At 40.4% G+C, this 17620-nt stretch overlaps 1 protein-coding gene across 1 annotated transcript; it reads left to right on the plus strand.

Moving 5' to 3' along the window:
- The first annotated feature begins 4479 nt into the window (after positions 1–4479).
- LOC130842001 (polyadenylate-binding protein 1-like 2) lies at positions 4480–6395 on the plus strand. Its single transcript, XM_057718646.1, has 2 exons — positions 4480–5572; positions 5755–6395. Exon 1 carries the CDS (start codon positions 4493–4495, stop codon positions 5093–5095), a length of 603 nt encoding a protein of 200 aa, XP_057574629.1. The 5' UTR covers positions 4480–4492; the 3' UTR covers positions 5096–5572; positions 5755–6395.
- The last annotated feature ends 11225 nt before the right edge of the window (positions 6396–17620 follow it).

Consider the following 17620-nt stretch of genomic DNA (forward strand, 5'->3'; position numbering starts at 1 on the left):
AGATCATGGCACTCCCTTGATTCAATTCTGTCTCTGGCTCCCACCAGAGCTCTCTGAGTGAAAACCAAACTCCATCATGGCTCCTTCCCACCACTACACTGTCCTTTGTTCCCTCCATCCCCTCTCTCACTGGGCTCCAGCTACACAGGCATCCTTTCTGTGACTCCAGTGCCCCTCTTTCCTGCCACAAGGCCAGAGGAATCGCAGTTCTCACTGCTGGGCAGGTTTTCCCCCTGTTTCCCAGCAGGGCTGGCCACTTATCATTGTCTTCAGAGAGGTCATCCCTGACCTTTGCCACTTCTCCTGGGTTCTAGGTAATACGTATCAAATCATCTTGTTTATTTCCCTGAGGGCATTTGTAGCAACCTCAAAGTACTTTTATATTTTCTGCCATGTTTATTGTCTGTCTTCCCCAACTAGAAAATAAGTTCCTTGGATGCAAGGGCTCTCTGCCTAGAAGAATGCCTGGTACAAGGTAGCCTTCCATAAATACTTGTTGAATCATCGAGTGAATGAAAAGAGTAACACTTCCTCCCACAAGAAAGGGACCTCTTCCTCCCTCCACAGGGCTCTTCATCTTTGCCTCAATCACAGCAACCAGTAGTCAGGGCACTTTTGATTGCAGATGTGACCAGGACCTGAAAAAAAAGGGAGAGGGGAACCCCATAGAAGCCTCTGTGAGAGGCAACTTGGAGAGCATTCCCCAGCTGCTCTCCTTGTCACTGTAGTAGCCCTGTTCCTGTTGCTGGAGGGTCAAGGGCCTAGGGATTGTCTTCTGGTTTGACAGGTTTGTGGATTCACTGGCCACAGCATGACTTTGCCAAACCTCTTTCTCCTATTGTTTCACCAGTTTCTGTTGGCTCTGTGGGCTGGAAGTCAAAGCCAGAGAAAGAGATCTTGTTGACTCCTGGTCCTTGAATTGGTCCCTCTTGTCACTTCCGTCTCCAAGCAATGGGCTGAGAAGTTCTTCTCGTCATCCTCACATCCCCTACCTCCCAGCAATCATGGCTTCCCCCTTGGCCTCTGCCTCCTCGGGTCCTTCTTGGTGGCCACCTGGAGTGGTGAGGCAAAGCTCGTCTGCCTCCTGCCTACAAGCAACCTATACCCTCAGGAGATGGCTCCTAAGAGTGGTGACAGTGACCACGTTGGTCAAGGTACCAGCTGCACAGCAGGCTTTTCCTAAGTCTCTGTCCCTGCCCTTTGCTGGCACTAGCCCTGTCTAGGGGCAGAGAGCTAGACTTTGCAAGCTGGCAAGGCACATGTCTGTATGTCTGCTTCTCAGCCATCTTAGGATACTTTCCAAGCCAGCCATGAGAAAGTTCTCACTGCCTCACGCCCCACGGTGACCCAGTCAGTTCTGAAGTTTCAGGTTTGTTCTATCATGTGCAATTGCCCAGGTCCAGCCAAAGCTGCCACCACAGAAAACAGCTTTATTTACCCAAGGAAGGTGGATGGGCAGGAGTGAGGAGGAGGAGAGAATATGTGCTGGGGCAGATGAAACTCCATGGCCACCATAGTCCAATCACACAGCACATATAGCCCTCTGCTGGCATTTCTCTTATTTGTATACGAAGCCTGAGCTTTAGTGGAGTGAGACATCCTGAGGAAAGGGACTATGATTTGATCATTTTTTATATCTGACCTCGAAGTCCACAGTTCAATGCCTGGCTCACGGTAAATGTAAAACCCCTATTTATGGGAGGAAAGGAGGGACGGAGGGAAGGGTTGTTCTGACTCTTTTGGAACTGGACACATCTGACTGTCTCCTTTTTGTTCTATCAGCTGTCTCAGCTGTATGTGTGTGTGTGTGGTGTCTGTAACTGTGTGTGCATTTATATGTGTATTGAGGGGTCCCCCCCCCAGTTTTATTGAGATATAATTGACATATAACACTGCATAAGTTTAAGGTGTACAACATAATGATTTTATATATGTACATATCGCTAAATGATTATCACAAGAAGTTTAGTAAACATCCATCACCTCAGTTAGTTACACTTTGTTTTCCCCTTGTAATGAGACGTTTTAAGATCTACTCTCTTAGCTACTTTCTGTGGTGATGCTTGGTTTACTCCTTCTAAAGATCTGATCATACCGAGTCCCTCCTTGAATGTGCTGAGTGGGCCCCGTGAGATTGGGTATAGAGTCCAAGCACCTTAGCTTGCTTTTCAGGGCTCCCACGCCTTCCAGCCCCATCTCCTGCCACATACTCTTGGAGATCACGAGCTCTGTCCACACCAGATTATTAGGCATAACCAGAAGTGACCATGCATGTGCTCGCATGCTATAGGGCCTTGGACACAGACTGATCCCTCTGTCTGGAATGCCTTCCCTTCTGCCTCGATGTGGTGGACAGCTACTCATCTTTCAGAGCTCACCTTGGGGGTTTCCTCTTCTGTGCAGCCTCACTTGATTCCTACCAGGGATGGTTAGTGGCTGGGTCCTCCTTTCCGGAACAAGTGGGACTCTAGCCTCTGTTGCACTCTAATGGCTGCTCGCTTGCCTATCCCCTCAGCATTTGGCCTTGTGTGGCCTCTCTGCTCCCACAATACACACTGCTCACCTTTCCTCACCTTGCCCCATACCTCAACACATCAACATTCACTGCTCACTTATCACATTGCCTGTCTCTGAGCCCTCAGTGCCAAGTACTGGATAAGGCTTCCATAAATATTAGCTGGTGAACTGGGATGAGACACCTCATTCTAGAGAAATTTCGGGTTTTGTTTTTGCTTTGAACATGGATGTGCGTTTCTTGGCTCACGTTGGGAACCTCAGCGCCTTGAGGGCAGAGACAAGAGCAAACTAGTGCCTGGCTCTGGACCAGGCCTGGTCCCCAGCTCTTGATTTGGCTTTCCTCACCTATCAAGGAGGATGGCACTAAGGACAGGGTGCTCTTGATTCTCCCCCTTCCAAGCTGCATGAATCGAGACTGGGTGGGTGGGAGGAGTTGGGGGGCTGAAGAACCCCAGGTCTCTGGTTCTCCCATAGTCTGGAGCAGGGACAGGGTTTCTAGCCAAGACTGTCCACTCCCAAAGTCAATCTCAAAACCGGTCTATTTCCTCTTGCCTCCTGGACCCCTGTATATCCCTAGGGATCAACACTAGCTCCATGAATATTTGTGGCATGGCATTATGGATGAATGAATACGTGTCGTGTTCTTTATTCACTCTTCTGCAAGTGTTGCAGAGGAGGGAAAGAGCTGGAAAAAGGGGAGGAATCTCTGAGAAAATGGGTCAGCAGGCTGCAGGGGGAGCTTGCCCCTCTTGCCCCAGCTCCAGCTCTGAATAGGAATTGCTGCCTTGGTGCCAGTGATGTTGGAGAGTGTGTGTGCATTGAGGTGGGGAGAACCCCTGAACGTGAGAAAACCATTTTTCTTGGCTTTGTTCAGGCCGGGCAAGTGTATTCTCAACGCCACCCACCTTCTCTTGCAAGGTGCTTGATTTAGTCATTTAAATGTTCTATGGGGAGAGGAAGAATAAAACAAAACTCCCTAAATCTAATCCAGACTCCCTCGGTACGCATGGAGCCCTCTCCCTGGCTTCCTCTTCAAACACATCCAGCCGATCCAAGAGGCTGAGGACTCACACTCCCGCCCCCCAACCCCAAGTCTCCCGCTCCCGCCCCCTCCCACCGACCGTCCGCGGCCCCGCAGCCCCGCAGCCCCGCAGCAGCCACAGGGGGAACCAAAGAGACAGAAGCCTTCCCAGCTGCCCGGACCACAGACGCCAACACCCCCCGCCCCCCCACCACACGCCACCCGCCCGCGCCCCGCACGCTAGCCCACGACCGAGCGGCGGCGGCAGCAGCGGGCTGCAGGCTGCGGCGACTCGCACCGGTGCGCTCCTGGCAGCGCTCGCCATACCAGGTGACTGGGATTCGCCAGATCTGCTGACCCGGGGTCCCCGGCCCCAGCTCGCGCTCGTGCCCCCGGCCCGGGTTCCGGCGCCCACCCGCCCTCTTGCCCTCTCCCTCCTTTCCGCCCCCCCCCCGCCCCCCAGCTCGCGGGAAGGGAGGTCGCGGCAGCGGCCCGGCGGCACCGGCGACCGTGGCGACAACTGCGACAGTGGCGGCGGCGGCGGCAGCGGCGGCGGAGGCTGCAGCGGCGACCGTGGCAGAGGCGGTGGCGGAGGCCTCCGTGGCGGAGGCGGAAGCAGAGGTGGAGGCTGAGGCCTCAGTAGAGGAGGCAGTGGCGGAGGCCACCCTGGGGGAGGCGGCGGCAGCCCTGGCGGGGGAGGAGGCGGAGGCTGCCCTGGCCGCAGCGGCCGTGGCGGAGGTCAGCGCGGCCGAAGGCGCCGCCGCGGCAGAGCCTGCGGCGCCCCCCTTGGGGGAGGCGGATGCAGATGCGGAGGCGGAGGCGGATGCGGAGGCGGAGGTGGAGGCGGAGGCGGAGGTGGCGGCGGCGGTGGCGGCGGCGGCGGCGGCGGCTGCCGCCTCAGCGGATGCAAATACGGAGACGGGCGGGGGCTCGGAGGGGAATCCGGACTTCCCTATGGCTTCGCTGTACGTGGGCGACCTGCACCCTGAGGTGACGGAGGCAATGCTGTACGAGAAGTTCAGCCCTGCCGGACCCATCCTCTCCATCCGCATTTGCAGGGACAAGATCACCCGCCGCTCGTTGGGCTACGCGTATGTCAACTACCAGCAACCGGTGGACGCCAAGAGGGCCCTGGAGACCCTTAACTTTGATGTCATCAAGGGCAGGCCAGTGCGCATCATGTGGTCCCAGCGGGACCCCTCGCTCCGCAAGAGCGGGGTGGGCAACGTCTTCATCAAGAACCTGGGCAAGACCATCGACAACAAGGCGCTGTACAACATTTTCTCGGCGTTCGGCAACATCCTCTCCTGCAAAGTGGCCTGCGACGAAAAGGGGCCCAAGGGCTACGGGTTCGTGCACTTCCAGAAGCAGGAGTCCGCCGAGCGGGCCATCGATGTGATGAATGGCATGTTCCTGAACTACCGCAAAATTTTCGTTGGGAGATTCAAGTCGCATAAAGAACGCGAGGCCGAAAGGGGAGCCTGGGCCAGGCAGTCCACCAGTGCTGACGTCAAGGATTTCGAGGAAGACACCGACGAGGAGGCCACCTTGCGATGAAGACATCCCAGGAGCGAGCCTGCCAGCAGAGCCAAACCTTGGCTCCCACCCGGTTTACAACCCCCCCCCCCCCGTTTGCCCCCCTAACCCACCAGCAGTGTATTGTATTGGGAGTGCAGGTCTCTCTCTCTCACAACACCCCCCCTTCCTTCCCACCATCTCTCCCTCCCTCCGTCTGTCTCTGTCCCTTTCACTCTGTGTCTCTGACTTTCTCTCCCCTCCCTTCCCCTCCCTTCCCCCCACACCCACCTTGGGTGTTGTGAATAATTTTGCTAAACTGTGCCACTTGATAGGTTAAAGGCTGCCTCTTCTCCTTGTGGTTTGGTTTAAAAAGCACTTTCTCTCTTTGTTTGCACAGGTGATACAATTTCATGGTAGAAACATCAGGAAGGAGAAGGAAATCAGATGAGGGAAACCCAAGAGAGTAATTGCTCCCCATGACCCTACTACCCGGAGACAACCACTTTTACCGTTTTGGTGTGCTGTTTTCCAGGCTCTCTCCTCTCCTCTCTCCCTCTCTTCCTCACCTCCACCCCCCTTCCCATTTAACACACTGTTATAGGATGGTTCATGTATGTGGTGTTTCTTAACCTGCTTTTTCAAAAACTAAAACCAAACAAAACTCAACCCATTGAACTTCTTTCCATGTTATTCAACAGGCTTCAGAAACGTCATCTTCAGTGCCTGCAGAGTGTATCGATGGACCCTAACATTTCTGTAATCATTCCCGCGTTGTTGGACATTCAGGTGGTGCCTAGTTCTTTCCCTGCGTTTAAACCCAGCACTGTGTACACTCTGATGAGTGAATTCTCCCTTGTCAAGCCAAATCTTCGCTAGCATACCAGATGATCTTAACTGTGGACTTGCAGGATCCACATATGGACATTTTAAAGACTTTTCCTGTGTGTTGCCAAATGGCCCCTTCATAAGCATTGTACCGATTTGCATTCATGCCAGCCAGCTCAGCTAGTAAAGAGTATGCCCATTTCCCCTACATAGTCTCCTGGTCACTGTAATTGATGTGTGTGTGTGTGTGTGTGTGCGCGCGCGTGTGTGTCTTGGCCAGCTTGATGGGCTGCAAATGGTATTTCACTGTCCTTGGTTGTTTTGCTGAATTTAAATACTGTTTGTCACCTTCTTCCCTTGTGCCCACTTCCTGCCTTTTTCCCCGTTCTCAGAAAAATAATTCAGTTTCGTTGCAGGAAAAAATATATCACAAAGCGGACAAGTTAACAGAAGAAAACTAATGTCACCAGTAATCAATCCTGATGACCACCCATACCTCCCTGAATCATTTTCATCTGCACCTGTCTAATATTTTCTAACAAATATCTGGAAAATTTTTGGCTGTATCTCTCTACTATTTTTCTGATTCGTATGTCATGTAGGTATATAATAATATACATACTGTTTTTATACCTGCTTTTTCACATGTAAATGTGTGTGTGTTTATACACACAGATAGTCTTGAACTTCATTTCATGTCATTAAAGGTAATTTAAAAATATTTTCTCTGGCAGTTAATATTTCATTCAACTGATTACTTTTAATAGTTTATATATATATGTAGACTTTTTGCCTTTTTTCCCATTGTTAGAAAAATAATTCAGCCTCAATGAAGGGAAAAATATACAAAGCAGACAACTTATCTATGTCTATATCTCTGTGTTTGTGTGTATATATAGATTAAGTACTTCCTTATTGTTGAACATCTAGGTTGTTGCTCATTTTTCTTTATACAAACAAGGCTGTCAAGTGCGTCATAGCGCACAAATCTTGCTGACTTTCCAGATTATTTCCTAAACAAATATTGCAGAAAGAAAAATTTAAGCATCAAAGGATATGGGCAGTTTGGTGGGGAAGTCATTTATAAAGATAGTATCAGTTTACATTTGTAAGGTGCACCAATATTGTAAGGGGACCTGGCTTACCTGTATTATTTTCTGTACTTAATATTGCAATCATCACTGCATTTTCTCAATATTTTCTCAAGGAAAAAGGAGCTTTTTGTTTTTATTTATTTTAAACATTTTATACAGTCTGTACATGATTATAATAGAAAGTATTTTTAATTGTTAATACAGCAAAAGAAAGTCACTCCTAATACCACTACTTGACAAAATACATTTTTAATAAATAGATATCTACATACCTTTATATTTATAATAAAATACGCATTGTTTCATTGAAGGGTGTTTTCACTATAATGGTTCTCTGGGACCATATTTCTAAATAATTAAATATTCTCCTTTAGTTCTGGTGTTACATAATAGGCCATCACAGGAAAGAGCTGTAATTTCTACAACCAAGCTTCCTTGGGCTCTATGTAAAATAGTTCTGAATTTTTACTTGTAAGATTAATTTTATGACGAACACCTTTGTACCTGAATGCCTTGGTATATTTTATTGTTTTCTATCCCTTCCTGTTGGAATTGTGGTTTGATATATATGGACATGTCAAATATTTTTCTTGGTCTTTTGCCACATGTTTCTCCCTGAAAGTCTGTATCAGCTGGTAGTGTAGAAGAGTGCACATACTGGTAGTGTAGAAGAGTGCACACACTTTAAAATTTTGTTAAAGTTTTGGGAAATTGAAATGGTTTGTACATTTTTATTACTTCATTTAAAAGTGCATTTAAAAATGAGAACAATCACATTACAATATACATAAGAACCACTTCAGACATATTATTTTCTATGCATTTACAAGCTTTCACAATCCACCCATAAGCTTTTTTTTTAAACAATTATGGACATATTTTATTTCATAATTTGTATTGTGAAGATGCCTAAGACATCTATGGCTCTTCAGTTTTATTCTACAACTCACTATCATTTTATAGGACTGGAAACTTTTTTTGAAGTATAGTTGACTTACAACATTATATTACTTTCAGGTGTACAATATAGTACATGGTAGGTAGTAACTTGATATTTTTATAAATTATGCACCATAGAAAGTTATAAAAAATGTTGACTATATTTGCTGTGTTGTACATTATATCCTCATAACTTATTTATTTTATTTTTTAAGAGATTAGATTCTTCAGCCAGTGACAAGACAAGAATAAGGATGCAGATGCAGAGAATGGACTGGAGGACACAAGGTTGGAGCAGGCAGGGGGTGAAGGGGAAGCTGGGACGAAGTGAGAGAGTAGCATAGACATATATATACTACTAACTGTAAAATAAATAGCCAGTGGGAAGTTGCTGTATAACAAAGCGAGATCAACTCAATGATGGATGATGCCTTAGAGGGCCGGGACAGGGAGGGTGGGGGGGAGTCGAGGGAGGGAGGGAATATGGGGGTATGTGTATAAATACAGCTGATTGACTTTGGTGTACCTCAAAAACTGTTACAAGAGTGTAAAGCAATTATATTCCAATTTAAAAAAATGATTAGATTCTTTTTTTTAAGATATTTTTGATGTGGACCATTTTTAAAGTCTTTATTGAATATGTTACAATATTGCTTCTGTTTTATGTTTTGTTTCTTTGGCCACAAGGCATGTGGGATCTTAGCTCCCCAACCAGGGATCAAACCTGCATCCCCTGCATTGAAAAGTGAAGTCCTAACCACTGGACCACCAGGGAAGTCCCAGTAACTTATTTATTTATTATTTTTTATTTTTTGGTAATTGTTTCCATTTTATTGGGGGCTTTCCATCAGATTTTATACATTCCATTAGGCAATATTAGACAATCTTCAATCATATACAGTGCTTCAATCCCACAGTGCTTTATTTTTAAAGTTATTCTGGAGACAGCAGTAGTTTATGTCAAATGATTAAGAGCTCAGTATGAAATATCCCATCAAGAAGAAATTTGAGACAAAACTGAAAAGCCCAAACAAAAAGTCATTTTACATGGGCAAAGGTTAATATTAGTAATAAAAGCCACTATTTACTAGGTACATGCAACATGTCATGGACTTTATGTGTACTAGATTATGATTATTCCTTGTATCAACTCTGTGAGGTCTGCTTTATTAGCGTAATTTTAGAGCAGAACAAATTGAGACTCAGGGAATTTTGATAATGGGTAAGATTTATTTAAATGTAACCAGGTTTTCTAGGTTCAGAGATTGCAAACTAAAGATCCATGGACTCTACATAGTCTGTATGGCTGCTTGATGTGATCTAAAAATGTTCTGAAAATATTTGGGTGATCACAACCTTGATCTGTGATCTTCAGCTCCCACAGTCTCCACCAAGCAGCATCACTCATCCCTAGCGTACCCTGACTGGGACCTGACAAGGATGTTGAAGTTTCTGAATATTATTCTGTAAAATGGGTATGGGGAAACTGGAAGTGACATGATCTCAATTGCTTTCACATAAATAACTCAAGTAGTGGTATAGGAGATAAGTAGGGTAACTGAATGCATTAACATTATGGAGGCTAGTTAAGTGGTGAGTACAGTAATACGGGTTCCATTAAAAAAAAATTAAAAAAAGCCATGAACTAGACTAGTGGCATCAGGTGTAGAAAATAGAAGACTGACTCTAGAAGTGCAGAGTAGACTGAACAGGATATCCTATTCTATTCTGCTAGTACATTAGAGAATAAAAATAAATGGCAATCATTGAGGAGACCTCTCAAAGGGAAAAAGAATACACATATAAAAATAGCATAAACAACTTTTGATTTACAAGTGAAGATATCTCTGATGGGTAGCATGGATACTATCAATGCCCCTTAATTTTGGAAATGAGAACTGAATGTGTTAATTAATACAGTGGAGAGCTTGCTGTAACTTAGGACTTAACATAACCATTTTGAAAGAGACAAGCAGTTTCTATTTCTTGGTCTAGAAATTTTTACATTTGGGGGAAACTGCTCTTAGCATAAGTTCTTTAATGTGTCTTTTATTTTCACACGTATTAAGGCAAAAGGCAACTATTTGGTGGAAATTCTCACTCAAGACCTGACTCTGATATAACACAAATATAGTAGCTTCAGAATGAGAAGTGGTGTGTGTGAAATATTTTGTGTAGGAATCTGAATTTTGTGTGTCTTTAGCACAATTTGCACAATAAATATAGAAAATGTCTTTCCCTTTCCCACATCTAGATTTAGAATGGTCATAACCACTGGATCGCCAGGAAAGTCCCAGTAACTTATTTATTTTATATCTAGTAGTTTGCACCTCTCAATCCCCTTCACCTATTTTGCCTCTTCTTCACCTCTGTCCCCTCTGGTAGCAAGTTTGTCATCTGTATCTGTGAGGTTGTTTCTATGTTGTTATATTTATTCATTCGTGTTATTTTTTAGATTTCACACATAAGTGAAAACATATAGCATTTATCTTTCTCTGACTTATTTCACTGAGCATAATACCCTCTAGGACCATCTATGTTGTTGAAAATTGCAAATTTTCATTCTTGTTTTTGACTATTATTCCATTATATATATATATATGTAATCTATTATTCCATTATATATATATTCCATTATATATTATATACATATATATACCACATCTTTAGCCACTCATCTGTTGATGGACACATAGGTTGCTACCATATCTTGGCTACTGTAAATATACAGTAAGTAATGCTGCTATGAACATTGGGGTGCATGTATCTTTTTGAATTGTTTTCTTTTGATAAATGCCCAGGAGTAGAATTCCTGGATCATATGGTAGTTCTATTTTAAAATTTTTAAGGAAACTCCATACCGTTTTCCATTGTAACTGAACCAATTTACATTCCCATCAACAGTGCATGAAGGTTCTCTTTTACCCATATTCTTGCCAATACTTATTTCTTGTCTATTTGATGGTAGACATTCTGACGGATGTGAGGTGATATCTCATTATGGTTTTGCATTTCCCTGATGATTTTTGAGACTTGTTTTGTGGCCTAGCTTGTGATCTATCCTGGAGAAATTTCCATGTACAGGACTGAAACATTTTTAAGAGTATCCTCATTTTGGATATTGAAGTAGTTCCTATGTTTTCCCCATTAAATCCAACTCTGTGGTGAATAATTTTGCAGTTGAATTGTTTTTCCTCCCCAGGGAAAGGCATTTGATATTCCTTTGCCTAGCATAGGCTGTTAATTAACACTTAAAATTGACAAGGGTCAGAAATGTTGATTTTAAAGGAAGAAACAGAATCATATTTAAGGAATGATTTAGAATTAAGACTTTTTTGCAAATTTTATAAAGGTAAGGAAAGAAAACCCCTGGCTTGGTAGAAGAAATACGCTTATTTATGCTATTTAATTCTAACATACAGACTCTCCTTCTAGGTAGGTCAAGGTAGCTTTGAAAATTTGGCAAGGACTGAAAAAGAAACCCTTGCTTTTAGGATTTATGCTTGTAGGATATGGATTCCTCTTATTGATAGAAATATTTTAAAATTTGTTATATTTGTGTATCCCATTATATAAGGAGTTCGGAAATATCCCCCAGTGCACTGGAGTGGATATCTATTCATAGTCCATGTTCAGTACAAGGAGGGTTCTGGCTTCAGCTTTGATCTAGTCAGTGTAAAATCTATCTCTTTGCTGCTGAGAAAATAAGCTGAAAGTAATGATGTGGGCAGGAGGCAGAGGAGAGAAGAAGGGGGGGGGAGAGAGAGAGAGAGAGAGCACGCACTAAATAACTACCAGGGAAAACCCATTGCCAGAGTGATAATGTAGTAATATATGGAAAAAATCACTTAACAACTACCACTGTAGGAAGCCAACTAACTATAAATACAGTGAAGATTCTCTTACAATATGTAATAAGAATGATTTCAGGTTAAATGGAAAAAATGTTATATTATTACAAGAAATTATCCCTGTAATTAAGAACAGATTATATAAAATATCATGGTATATACAGAATTAAAATATAAACTGAGATTTTTTTTGAACACCCACATGAAAAAGAATTACATATATTATGTTTTTAAATTCCTGCAGAAGTAGGTAGTATTTTCTATCAATCCTCACATCTAATTAAGCACCAAATCCTGTTGGTTTTATCTCCATAATGTCTTGAGAATGTCCCCCCTTCTCTCTATTCCCATTTCCATGTTTCTAGCTCAGGCCTACATCATCTCTCACTCAGAGTGTTCTAACTGAACTCTGTCAATAGTCTTGATCACTCCTAGTTCATCCTGTACACTGAAGCTAGAAAAAGCATCTAAAACTTTGTATCTTTTTATGAAATACCCATGCTTAAATTTTTTCAGTGAAATTATTTTACCTTCAGCATGGAGAAGACAATTTGTGGCATGGAATCCACGACCTTTCCCTATTGAGCACTTGATTACCTTTCCAGACTTATTTCCAATCTTATAGTCCATTCCAGACCCACTGTTCCACATGCTGTTGTTGCCAAGTCACCTACAGTTCTCGCAAAGCCCTAAGCTCTTTCTCCTCTGAACCTTTGCCTAATTGCAGCTACATTTTTCCTAGATAATTCCTACTTATCATTCTGAACAAAACTTAAGATTTCTCCTCCTCTAGGAAGTCTTCCATAGTGATTCCCAGTTTGGATTTGTTATTTACTGGAGAGTCTTATAATTCTATCCTGTTCAATTGCTTAAAACACGTATTACAATGGTCTTGTACTACAAATCATTTAAGTCATGAAGATAACTAAATGATTAGGAATGAGGAGGGCACTGAAGACCCAAAGATGTATTAAGAGTACACAAAGACAATTTTCCAGATGAAGGCAATTGCTACTCACATTAACTTTTTATAACAGCTTTTAAAAATATAATTTGAATATCATAAGTTCATCTATTTAAAGTATACAATTAAATATTTTTAGTATATTCACAGAGTTGTGCAATTATCCCTACAATCAATTTTAGAATATTTTCATCACCCCATAATTGAACCTTATATCCATTAGCAGTCACTCTTCGTTTCTCCCCTTCCCACTCAGCCCTACGCAACTACTAATATATTTTTGATCTTTATAGGTTTGCCAGTGATGAATATCTACATGAAGGGACACATACAATATGTAGTCTTTTGTTACTGGCTTTTTAAACTTTGCATATTTTCAAGATCCATCTATGCTGTAGCATGCACCACCAATTCATTACTTTTTTTAGGTTTTCATATCATTTTTTTCTTTTATTGAGGTAAAGTTGATGTACCATATTATATGTTTCAGGTGTGCAACATAATACTTCACAATTTTTAAAGGTTATATTCCAATTATAGTTATTTTAAAATATTGGCAATTCTCTGCATTGTACAATATATCCTTTTAGCTTATTTATTTTGTACATAGTAGTTTGTACCTCTTAATCCCCACCCATATTTTGATGCCCTCTTCTCTCTCCCCACTGGTAACCACTAGTTTGTTGTCTATATCTGTGAGTCTGTTTCTTTTCTCTTATATTCACATTTGTTTTAGTTTCACATTCCATGTATAAGTGATAGCATACAGTATTTGTTTTTCTCTGTCTGACTTATTTCACTTAACATAATACCCTCCAAGTCTATCCATGTTGTTGCAAATAGAAAAAATTTATTCGTTTATGGCTGAGTAGTATTCCATTGTGTATATATATTCTACATCTTTCTTTGTCCATTCACCTGTTGATGGACACTTATGTTGCTATTGTTTGGTGGAGTGTTCTCCAGGTGTCTGTTAGATCTAGTTGGTTTGTAATGTTCAAGTTTTCTATTTTAATATTAATCTCTGCCTGGTAGTTCTATCCATTATTGACATTGATTTATTGAAATTTCCCACTATTATTGTTAAATTGTGTATTTCTCTATTTCTGTTAGTTTTTGCTCCATTTATTTTAGGGCTCTGTTGTTAGTTACATATATGTTTGTACTTTTTATTTTTTCCTGAGGGATTGAAAGTTATTTTATCAAATATTATCATTATCTTAGCATCCCTCATTATCTACAGCAACTTTTTTACTTTAAAGTCTATTTTGTACAATATTAGTGTAGCCACTTCACCCTCTTATGCTTTCTTTAAAACTATTTGTATCCTTGAATCTAAAGCATCAGTCCAGCAGGCAATGTAATACTAGCATCTTGCTTTTTTATCCAGCCTGACAGTTTCTGCCTTTTGAATGGATTGTTCAATCCATTCGTGTTTAATATTATTATTGATAGAGTTGGATTCACATCTGTCATTTTACTTTTTTTCTATGTATTTCATGTCTTTTTTTTGTTCCTCTATCCATCCTTTACTGCTGTCTTTTGTATTATGTGAATATTTTCTAGTGTAACATTTTAGTTCACTTAATGATTTTTTTGCTTTATTTTTTAGTAATTTTCTTATTGTTTGCTCTGGGACTTACCATATACATCTTATCGGAAACTTCTTCAGATTTATACTAACAATTCTTATGAGATATAGAAATGTTACTCCAAGTTAGCTTTATCCCCTTTTCCTCCTTTGGTTCTATTATTCCTATACATATTACATCCATTTATGTTAAAAATCCAAGATTACATCATTGTAATTATTAGTTTATATAATTCTATGTCTTTTGAAGAAGCTGAGAGAAGAAAGGAGAGCAAGTATAAATTTATTGAATTTATTACATTGACTTTATTTTTTAGCATTTTGGATTGTCTTTGTTTCTGTTTGTGAATTTAAGTTACCATCTGGTGTCATTTCCAATACATCTATACTTTCAGCTATACAGCTATACTGCCTTTTTTTGTGCTGCTACTGTCAAATATATTATATTTTTATATTATAGAACCTGCAATACAATTATATGCACATTGTATTATTAAAATGTCCTTTTAAATCAATTAAGAGAAGAAAGGAGATAAAATATACATTTATACTACATTTTATAATTAAATAATTACCTTTAGTTGTGCTCTTGTTTTTTCTTATATATTTGAATTGCTGTCTGGTGTCACTTCCTTTCAGCCTGAAAACTTCATTATTCCTTGTAGGGATTGTCTGCTAGTAACAAATTCTGTTTTTATTTACCTTGGAAGGTCTTTATTTCATCTACATTTTTCCAGTTTTATTGAGAAATAATTGACATGCATTACTGTCTAAGTTTAAGGCATATATCATGAGAATTTGATTTACATATATTGCAAAGTGATTACTACAATAGGTTCAGCTAACATCCATCTTCTCATATAGATACAATAAAAAGAAAAGAAAGAGGAAAGAAAAAATAAAGTTTTTTCACCTTGTGATCATAACTGATAGGATTTACTCTTTTAACAGCTTTCCTATATATGATATGTCAGTGTTAGCTATAGTCATGTTGTACATTACATCACTAGTATTTATTTATCTTACAACTGGAAGTTTGTACCTTTTGACCAATTTCCTCCAATTTCTCCTACCGCCACCCCCCAACCCCCACCCCAAGCCTCTGGTAACTACAGTATGATTTCTTTTCCTTTGAGTTTTGTTTTGTTTTAGATTTCACATATAAGTAAGATCATACAGTATTTGTCTTTCTCTTTCTTAGCATAATGCCTTCAAGATCCATCAGTGTTGCCACAAATGGTAAGATTTCCTCATTTTTATGGATGAATTATGTTCCATTGTATATATGTACCAAAACTTCTTTATCCATTCATCCATCAGTGGACACTTAAGTTGCCTTCATGGCTTCACTATTGTAAATAATGCTACTCTGAACATCAGAGTGCAGATATCTTTTCAAGTTAGTGTTTTTGTTTCCTTTGAACATATTCCCAGAAGTGGAATTGCAAGATCATATGGTAATTCTATTTTTAATTTTTTTTAGTATCCTCCATACGATTTTCCATGGTGGTTGTACCAATTTACAATCACATCAGCAGTGCAAAGTTTTCTCTTTTCTCCATATCTATGCCAGCATTTGTTATCTCTTGTCTTTGTAATGATGGTCATTCTAACAGATGTGACGTGATATCTCATTATGGTCTGGATTTGCATTTCCTTAATAACTAGTGATGTTGAGTGTATTTTCATACACTTGGCCATTTCTATATCTTGTTTGGAAAAATGTTTATTAAGGTCTTCTGCCAATTTTTAAATTGGACATTTTTTTTTTGCTATGGAGTTATATGAGTTCTTTATGTTTTCTGGATATTAACCTGTTATCAGATATATAGTTTGCAAATTTTTTCCCATTTTGTAAGACATCTTTGTACTTTGTTGATTGTTTCTTTTGCTGTATGGAAGCTTTCTAGTTTGAAGTAATCCCACTTTTTATTTATTTGTTTATATTTATATATTTTTTATTGTGTTGCTTATGGTTTGGGTGTCATATGCAAAAAATCATTAGTAAGACACATGTCAAGGAGCTTTATTCCTATGTCTTCTTCCAGGATTTTCATTGATTCAATTCTTACATTTAAGTCTTTAAACAATATTGAGTTAATTTTTGTAAGTGGTATAAGTTATGGGCCTGGTTTTATTTTTTTACATGTGAATATCCAATTGTCTTAACACCATTGATTGAAAAGACTGTCTTTTCTACACTGAGTGTTCTTGGTTCCTCTGTCAAATGTTAGTTGACCATATATTTTGGGGTTTATTTCTGGGCTCTCAATTCTGTTCCATTGGTATATGTGTCTGTTTTTATGCCAGTACATACTGTTTTGAAGTGTGATGCCTCTTGCTTTCTTCTTATTTCTCAAGAGTTTCTTTGGTTATGCAGGGTCTTTTGCAGTTCCATATAAGTTTTAGTAGTGTTTTTTCCTACATCTGTAAGAATTAAGAATTCCATCTTTGGAATCTTTATAAGAATTACATTGAATCTATGGATGGCTTTTGGTAGTATTGACATTTTAACATTAATTCTCCCAATCCACAAACATTGAATTCCTTTCCATTTATTTGGGTTTTCTTCAATTTAATTCAATGTCTTGTAGTTTTCAGAGTAGAGACTTTTCACTTCCTTAGTTAAATTTATTCCTAAGTATTTTATTTTTTGATTCTATTGCAAATAGGATCAAGTTCTTTATTTTTAAAAAATTTGTTGTTAGAGTAAATGAATGCTACTGATTTTTGTAGGTTAATTTTGTATCTTGCAACTTTTGGTTGAGTATTTAGGATTTTTTTTTCTTTTTAAAAATTTATTATTTACTTATTTTATTTTTGGCTGTGTTGAGTTTTCATTGCTTCACACGGGCTTTCTCTAGTTGTGGCGAGTGGGGTATACTCTTCATTGTGATGCACAGACTTCTCAGTTCAGTGGCTTCTCTTGTTGTGGAGCACAGGCTCTAGGCACTTGGGCTTCAGTAGTTGCAGCACGTGGCTCAGTAGTTGTGGCTCAAGGGCACTAGAGTGTAGGCTCAGTAGTTGTGGTGTATAGGCTTAGTTGCTCCGCAGCATGTGAGATCTTCCCGGCCCAGGGGTTGAACCCATGTCCCCTGCATTGGCAGGCGAATTCTTAAGCACTGCACCACCAGGGAAGCCCAGGATTTTCTATATATAAAATCATGCCATCTGCAAATACAGATAATTTTATTTCTCTCTTTCCAATTCTGATATATTTTATGTTTTTCTTGCTTGATTGCTCTAGCTAAGATTTCCAGTACTATGTTGAATAGGAGTGGGCACACTTGTCTTGTTCCT

This window comes from Hippopotamus amphibius, chromosome X (assembly GCF_030028045.1).
Source record: "Hippopotamus amphibius kiboko isolate mHipAmp2 chromosome X, mHipAmp2.hap2, whole genome shotgun sequence".
NCBI classification, from domain to species: Eukaryota; Metazoa; Chordata; class Mammalia; order Artiodactyla; family Hippopotamidae; genus Hippopotamus; species Hippopotamus amphibius.

What these genes read in the sequence shown, in the direction of transcription:
- LOC130842001 (XM_057718646.1), top strand. Translation starts at nt 4,493, where the DNA reads ATGGCTTCGCTGTACGTGGGCGACCTGCACCCTGAGGTGACGGAGGCA.